The 8334-nt window shown below is 35.7% G+C and overlaps 1 protein-coding gene and 1 pseudogene across 1 annotated transcript; both read left to right on the forward strand.

Moving 5' to 3' along the window:
• The first annotated feature begins 965 nt into the window (after window positions 1–965).
• Window positions 966–3557, forward strand: LOC147945691 (uncharacterized; annotated as a pseudogene).
• Window positions 3558–6329: 2772 nt separating this feature from the next.
• Window positions 6330–7708, forward strand: LOC104783772 (MATH domain and coiled-coil domain-containing protein At3g44790-like). The gene is made up of 4 exons (XM_010508884.2): window positions 6330–6448; window positions 6554–6714; window positions 6808–7082; window positions 7238–7708. Exons 1-4 carry the CDS (start codon window positions 6330–6332, stop codon window positions 7706–7708), a joined length of 1026 nt encoding a protein of 341 aa, XP_010507186.2.
• The last annotated feature ends 626 nt before the right edge of the window (window positions 7709–8334 follow it).

The raw sequence follows: 8334 nt of genomic DNA on the forward strand, positions 1-8334 counted from the left end.
TTCCCAAAGCAGCGATCATCATCCGAAACATTAGCAGCTCTAATTGCAGAATATGCCAAACGGTTAAGATCTAGTGATCTCTCTTCTGTTGCAATCATGACCTTCATGATCTCTCTTCTGTTGCAACTGAGTGTTTCTCTCAGTTGAACGTTCTCAACGTAAGCTAGGGTTAAAAAAAAACTCACACAACTTTGATCGTGTATCTGAATTATGTTGTTATATATATATATAGACTGTAAGAGCATCATTAGCGCACCGTTGCTCAAAAAAAAAATTAATATTTTAATACATAACTTATAAGAAACTGACATGTGTAAAAATGACCGAGAAACGTTGCTTCATAACTACTTTGAGCAACGTTTTCTTTATTTCTCTCTCCTTTTAATATTTTTTATTAGTTTTTAATAAGAGAATTTGAGAGAAATAACTACCAGTAATTATGGTCTAAGAGCATTTTTATCAGTTATTCTCTAATAGGTGTCTTAAATATTAATTAATAATAATTTTATCTAAAACCTTCCACTAATTTCTATTTATTTTTTTTCTCCTCTATTGTTCATATTTTACATATGAATATCTTAAGAATAAAAGAACACATATACAGTGGCAGAGGCAATGAAGAATGAGAGGTGTCATATGACACCCATGAAATTATAAATTTTAGAAGAGTTTTTATAAAAATAATTAATTAGCATATGTTTAAGTTACGTTTGACACCCCTATGAAATTTTGTTGACACCCTTAAATAAATATTAACATTTGGGCTTTTGGGCAAACTGGTGGACTTAGCTTTTAACAAAATCTTAATCCAATATATTTGTATGACTAAACATAATAATAAGTTGATTAAAAAAACCTAATTTAACAAAAGTTTGGACTCTTCCTCTTCCATCATCATCGTGCGTACTCTTCCAGTCTTCCTTTCCAATTTCCATCATCATCTTTGCTTAAGCAGATTGAAAACTATGAATCGTAAGTTAATTCATTTGTATAAGATTTTTTTTGTTTTGTTTAGTTTAAGTAATTAAAATACTATACAAGATTTTGGATTTGTGAAAATAGAAGGGATTGCTTAATAGTTTTTCTCTTGGATATCTTAGTGGGAATGGAATCATGAATTATTATTTATTATTGTTAGTTTGTTACCTAGTTGGAACGTAACAAAAATTTATTTCATTACTTGTATGTTAGATTTTTTTGTACAAATAATTACGCAAATATGTTACATGTATAGATAATTTGTTCGGTTGTGTATTTTTTGTAGGCAATACAATTGATAGATTTTTGAAAAGAAAATCTTCACCACCCAACATTGATTCGGATGACTTGCCATGGGATCCAGCTAAAAAAAAGCATTCTAAGTTATCATCCTAATCAAAGAGAGGAGGTACGACGTAGATATTTGATAAGAGGACCTTATCAACCTCGTGATCATAATTTTAAACAAATTATTGTAAGAGGTATATTACGGCGTTTTAATCCACAATGGTATGATCAATATGGAAGTGATTGGTTAGAGTATAATGTGGAAAAAGAAAAAGCTTTTTGCTTGTGTTGTTATTTATTCAAAGATCAAGCTGAGAAACAAGGTGGGAGTGATGCTTTTGTTTCGATTGGTTATTGTGGGTGGAATAAAACCTATGGGTTTACTAAGCATGTAGGTGATCATACTAGCTTTCACAGCATTTCCAAAAATAAATGTGATGCCTTGATGAGACAAGGTCAGTCTATCAAACATGCTTTACAGAAGCAAACAGATGTTATGAAAGATGAGTATCGGGTTCGGCTGAGTGCTTCAATTGATGTTTCTAGACATTTGTTACATCAAGGATTACCTTTTCGTGGCCATGACGAGACAGAAGATTCAACAAATAAAGGTAATTTTTTGGAGCTTCTCAAATATACTGCTGGCCAAAATGAGATTGTGAGAAAAGTTGTGTTGAAGAATGCTCCTAAAAATAATCAGATGACATCTCCTCCAGTTCAAAAAGATATTGTGCACTGCTTTGTAGAAGAAGTAACTAAATCTGTTATCCAAGAAATTGGTAACGATGTCTTTGGCTTATTGGTAGATGAATCAGCTGATGTTTCAGACAAAGAGCAGATGGCTGTGGTTTTTCGCTTTGTTGATAAGTATGGAATAGTAAAAGAAAGATTTGTTGGCATTAGTCATGTGAAGGAGACATCTTCTTTATCTCTGAAGATTGCTATTGATTCTTTGTTTGCCAAACATGGATTGAGTTTGAAAAAGGTGAAAGGACAACATGAAAGGAGAATTCACTGGATTGAGGTCACTGATTTTGAAAGAAAGTAGTTCAGCGTATTATGTTCATTGCTTTGCCCATCAATTGCAGTTAGTTGTTGTGGCGGTAGCAAAAAAACATTTTGAAGTTGGAGACTTTTTTGATATGGTTTCTCTCTTATTGAATGTGGTTGGGGCTTCTTGCAAGAGAAAAGACATGCTTCGGGAAAGCTATCGCAAAAAAATTGAAGAAGGGATTAGTAATGGTGACATTAAGACTGGAACTGGGTTAAATCAGGAGCTTTCACTTCAACGGCCTACAAATACTCGCTGGGGTCCACATTATAGGACTTTACTACGGCTTGTTGATTTGTTTTCTTGTATTATTGAGGTTCTTGAATATATTCAAGATGAGGGCGTAGATACAACCAAAAGGAGACAAGCATATGGCCTCCTCAAATACTTTCATACCTTTGATTTTGCTTTCTATCTCCAGTTAACCTTACATATTTTGGGGCACACTGATAGCTTATCCAAGGCTTTACAGACAAGAGATCAAGATATCTTGAATGCTATTTCATTGGTGGCATCTACTAAGCGACAACTGCAGAAGCTTAGTGATGATGGATAGGATGATTTTCTTACTAAAGTATGTTCTTTTGGTGAGAAAAACAATACTGAAGTGCTTAATATGGACGAAGAGTTTGTTGATTCAAGAAGGCCAAGGAAAAAGACCAACATAAGCAACTTGCATCACTATAAGGTAGATTGTTTCTACACTGTCTTAGATATGCAACTTCAAGAGTTCAATGATCGATTTGACGAGGTAAATTCAGAACTACTTGTTTGCATTGCATCCTTAAGTCCGGTGGATTCTTTTCGGCAATTTAATAAATCAATGTTGGTGAGAATGGCTGAGCTTTATCCAGATGACTTTAGTTTTGTGGAGCGTGTATCTCTTGATCATCAACTTGACATCTATCTTGATAATGTGCAAAGAGATGAAAGGTTTTCTAATCTTAAAAGTCTTGGTGATCTAGCTCGTGTGATGGTGGAGACAAAGAAACATATTTCTCATTCTTTGGTTTATCGACTTTTGAAGCTAGCCTTGATTCTACCTGTTGCTACCGCAACCGTTGAAAGATATTTTTCTGCAATGAACATTGTGAAGACAGCTTCACGTAATCGTATTTGTGATACATTTTTTAGTGATTGTCTAGTTTGCTTTATTGAAAAACAGGTACTTGACACTGTGACAAACGAAACAGTGATTAAATGTTTCCAAAGTATGAGTGAGCGTAGAATTCATCTTTAGAATGAACTTTTGTAAAAACATTTTTTTTTATCATAATCTATATTTTCTTGAGAAAAATATTATGAGTTATGACACCATGAATAACTTTTCTGGCTTCACCACTGCACATATATATTACATTTTTGATTCTTTGAAGTTGATGATCACCGAGTGGAGGACTGAGTTGCAGAGAACAAATCAGCAAAAGATCTTCCAGTACCAAATCCTGCAGTTTGCAAAGCTCTCTTCACCACCTTTCTTATACATAGGGGTGATTGTGTTGGTTTCTCGTTTTAATGAGCCAAGCCTCCTTTTAAGAAGAATCTGAATCTCTCTCTTCAGCTTTTTTTCCGGAAATAAGAGGAAGTTTCCTTATATCTCAAGACGCTCCACCGAAACAAAACTCTGAGGTATATATTAAAAAAGACGTCATGATTCGTTGTTGAGACAAAATTGCTTTTTTTTCTTAAGTGTCTTGATCAGATAATTTAACATTCAATAATCAGACCAGGAGAATGTTAAAATTTAATTAACTAATTTTAAATCCACTTTTTTATTTGCTATCTTTTCTTAAAATTAACTTTAGCATGGGGTTATGTTGTATTTTTATAAACTTTCTAATTGCAGTAGTAAGAGCTTTATGATATTTTCCCTGAGTTTTGCGGCTGTCCTCCGTCCGTTTATGGGCTCAAGGTAGGTGGTTTCCAGAGCAGATCTGGCACATGGATACGATGAAAGGTTTGTGGTTGTTCGCCGGAGTTTCCTCTTGGTTGAAGACGCCGAAGGTTGTCGTAGGTGTTTTTCTTACAGCTCAACATTCAATTGACCGCTGTAGTTTGCAGCGGAAGTCGATGGAGGATTGGTGGATCACGCTGCTCGTCTTGGAGGTAAGTTCTAGATTCATTGGATCTTAGTAGGCGGTTGCGGATTCCGATCTTTAGTTTATGTCTTGAGCAATCAACAAGTTAGAGATCGCCGCATTTTTCTTGCTCTGAGATAACCGGGGGATAGCTCTGAGTCTGTTGAGTTGCTAGGCAAGGGACAAACACTGCAGAGCCTGCTGTCGGCGGTTAGAACAAGCCGGGAGATTTGTTCCGGGTTAGGTGAGACGATGGAGTGTGAACCGGCATCAGTTTTCGAAAGCTTCTGGTAAGGGTTTACTTCATTATCTATGCCGCAAAGGAGTGGATCTCGCTTTCGCCGGAATTACTGTTTAGACCGCTGCTTCAGGCCAAACTAAATTCAGCAGGAGTCGATCTTGTTTTCGTTAGTGGACCAATTTTTCTGTTATCTCTTTTTGTACCTGCCCAATTGTAAACTACCAAGGCCTTGTCCATTATTTTTGGGAAGGTCCATTAATAAAGTTTGTTTAAAAAAAAAAAAAAAAGCTTTATGATAGTTTTGTTGAAATGCTAACTTAGAGGAATTGGGGGTTTTTTTTTTTTTTTTTTCAGATGTGGTTGATCTCATCACGAAGAGCAAAGAAGGTAAAGCTGATGTGATTCAAACTTATGTGTTCTGGAACAGGCATGAGCCTGTAAAGGGTCAAGTTAATTAGAGCTCAAACATGTTCCACAAGATGGAGGTTTGTTTTGGTCGGTTAACATCGTTCTGGCATGATATATGGTTTCCATTGGGGAGATTTGTTAATTTGTGGCGCTGTCCCAACTTGTTAGCATGATTGACAAAAATATTAGAAACCGGTTAAGCTCAAATCAACTCTCGAGAAGTTCTGCTTATGAGGGAGCTTGGTTCCATACCCATAGCTTGTACATTCCTCATGTTGTAGTAAGTTTTTTTTTCAGAACTCTTTTCTACTTTAAGTCGCATTCATAGTACAAACGTTTTTGTATGAATACAATTTTACATTCATGCAAAAACAATAAACTGTTACGAAGGATAAATTTAGCCGAACTGGTAAATTATGTAAGAGAATCCAAATCTGGTAGGATTCAAGCTCAAATGAGCTTATTAAGCTAGAAAGAAAAATAGAAAATGAAATTGAAAGGAAATAGCTTATCAAAGTTTAAGTAAAAGTAAAGAAAAGAAGATCTTTAAATTGTCATCAAAAACACAAATAACTTGGATTTTATTTCATAAAAATAAAAATAAAAAGAGACATCTCTCTGATACACGCTATGGGATTAAATATCATAGAAGGAACAAGAAGACTTTAGAAGCTTCTTATGTCGATTTACTTCTATTTCTTTTTTAGATTCAATTATGGTTATGGTAATTTTACTTAATTAGTAGTTAAGAGTCGGTTGTCAGGGTCTTTATAAAAAGGAGACTCAAACATGAATAAAGGGAACTTCGAAGCATTAAACTTATTCTCAAGAGAGACTAGGGTTAAGGGAAGCTAAAAGCTTTTACGTTCTTTGTTTCCCCAAGCAACTTAAGCAACTTACGACGGGTCCACTTACTAGATCTGCGGCGAAGGTACAGGCTCATAACACTCTCTAGATTGATTCAAAAGACAAATTCATATAAATCTCTACTAATAGACATTTTTGAGAGACTGGTAGACTATGAGTCATGGTCATTATATATGCTATCGAGCTTGCTTAAATAAATTGGGCCGAAGTCCACTTTAAGTCCATTTTCATAATCTATGAGTCAAGAAGACCAAGCGACAAAAGCGTCCAACCAAAGTCCTTTCTTTCATAATACATAGAGCCAAGAAGACCAAGGGACACAAGCGTGGTTCCATTTGCGAATTGGGTGCGTGCCAATGCCACTCTAGAGTTCCGTTTTCTCGTCTTCAAGTTTGATTGCGAGGAGTCGTCATCTTCAATGGGGAATGAAGAAGCAGCTGATAAGAAATTCACTTGGGTGATTAAGAATTTCTCATCTCTGGAATCTGCGTGCTTGACCATTCATTCTGATGAATTTGTGATCACTGGCTGCAAATGGTAAGAAGAAGACAACTTATGTTGTTGTTTTTCTCCTCCAGTATAGGTTTATGAGAACATCCTCCGTTGCTGACTGTCTTATGGCTTTTTTTTGTTTGTAAGCAGGCGTCTTATGGCCTATCCAAAGGGATTTCAGAATGCTAGTCATTTGTCTTTGTATCTGATGGTTGCTACTCGTAAAACTTTGCCTTGTGGATGGAGAAGACACGTAAAATTTCGCCTAACTGTTGTCAATCAACTCTCCGGTCTACTCTCCCAACAACGAGGTGATAGTTCGTATTTTGTGGGTTCTATATATGTCTACTTGTGTTTGTTTGTGTTCAGTTAGATGATCAGTTCTATCTTCTTGTTGTCTATAGATAAAGAACAATGGTTTGATCAAAATGTTACTCTTTCTGGGAATCATAAAATGCTCCTCCTTACCAAACTTTATGCCAAGAAAAGTGGATTTCTTGTTAACGATGGAGTCAAGATTACTGCGGAGGTAGATGTTCTTGAAGTTATTGGCGAATTAGACGTTTCAGATGCATCTAAAATTGTAATTCATCCTCCGAAAAGGATAAAGCTTAACGATCATGGTGCTTCCGTAAAGGAAAGCATTAATGTCTACGGGTTTCAAGTTCTTCCTTCACAGGTAAAAGTTTATTTTCTCACTGTTTAAGAATGTTTGGTTAGATAGGAACATATTTGAACATTACTTACAGCTCTGAGGTTTCTAACTAATGATACCATCCAGCCTTTGGATATGGAGTATACATATGAGTTTATTATACTTTGTTTCAACTGTAGGCGGAATCTGTGAAACGTATATTGGAAAGACACCCGGATATGACACTAGAGTTCCGAGTAAAGAACCAACATATGAGAACGTCATGCATAAATCTCCTTCTCAACATAATAGAGACGTTGTGCCAGGCACTGCAAGACTTTTCCTTTGATGACTTAAGCCAAGCAAAGAAAGCATTAACATACCTGAAGGATTCGGGGTTTAAGGTGGATTGGTTGGAACGTAAGGTGGAGGACGTAAAGAAAAAGAAGATGGAAGAGCAGTTTGGTAAGACTCGGATGCAAGAATTAGAGAAAGAGCTTAAGGTCTTTAAGCAGAAGTGCTCAGACATAGAAGCTCTACTGGAGAAAGAGAAGGAAGAACTGAACAACTTGAAGCTAAAGTGCTCAGAAACGGAGGCCTTGCTGGGAAAAGAGACAAAGGTGTTGGCCGCCGCCAGAGCTGCTCCTCTAACGTTGGATGATTTTTTCTGATGACTTAGGTTCTGCTAGGTGTTATGTTCGTTTGAATCAATGTTTTAAAATTAACACGGGGAGCTAGACAGACGTATGTTGTAACGATGACTCAGCTTGGACTAAGATTTTGTTAGTTGTCTCTTTCATGGCTATGTAAACGGATTATTGCCGGCAAAGGTTAAGCTACCAAGTGTATTGCTCAATTTTTGACTTAAACCGAAGTTCGTTTTTTGAAACTAGAATTCATCAAGGGAAACAACAATCCCCTCTGCGAAAGAAATACTTTTCGAAGCCGTTTTTAGTCTTGATTTGTAGAGCAATTTTAGGTTTGCGAGTTGATTGACTTTTTCAACTTTGAATTCTCGTTGGTCTCTTTTTGTTTTCCAACGGTCGTTTTTTATATTTGCATAAATCAATCATTTGGCGCTTCCGGGCATATATATAGTATTTCTATCAAAGTGCTCTAAATGACTTGTTGTTTTTGTTGATAAGTATTTCCAATATAATTTTATGATATAAGTTGCTCCATTTCCATATTATGACCGACTCATATCGTTATACCTTAGTAATATAAGTTACGTTTGTTTATTCACCCGCGGTACATCAAAAGACTAAATTATAAATTAATGTATTTTAAATAATAA

This window comes from Camelina sativa, chromosome 4 (genome assembly GCF_030686135.1).
Source record: "Camelina sativa cultivar CO46 ecotype springtype chromosome 4, ASM3068613v1".
In the NCBI taxonomy this organism is placed as follows: Eukaryota; Viridiplantae; Streptophyta; class Magnoliopsida; order Brassicales; family Brassicaceae; genus Camelina; species Camelina sativa.

Coding starts and splice junctions, on each gene's coding strand:
- LOC104783772 (XM_010508884.2), top strand. CDS start 6,330: ATGGGGAATGAAGAAGCAGCTGATAAGAAATTCACTTGGGTGATTAAG. Junction 6,715..6,807: donor TCTACTCTCCCAACAACGAG/GTGATAGTTCGT, acceptor TGTTGTCTATAG/ATAAAGAACAATGGTTTGAT. Junction 7,083..7,237: donor TTCAAGTTCTTCCTTCACAG/GTAAAAGTTTAT, acceptor TTTCAACTGTAG/GCGGAATCTGTGAAACGTAT.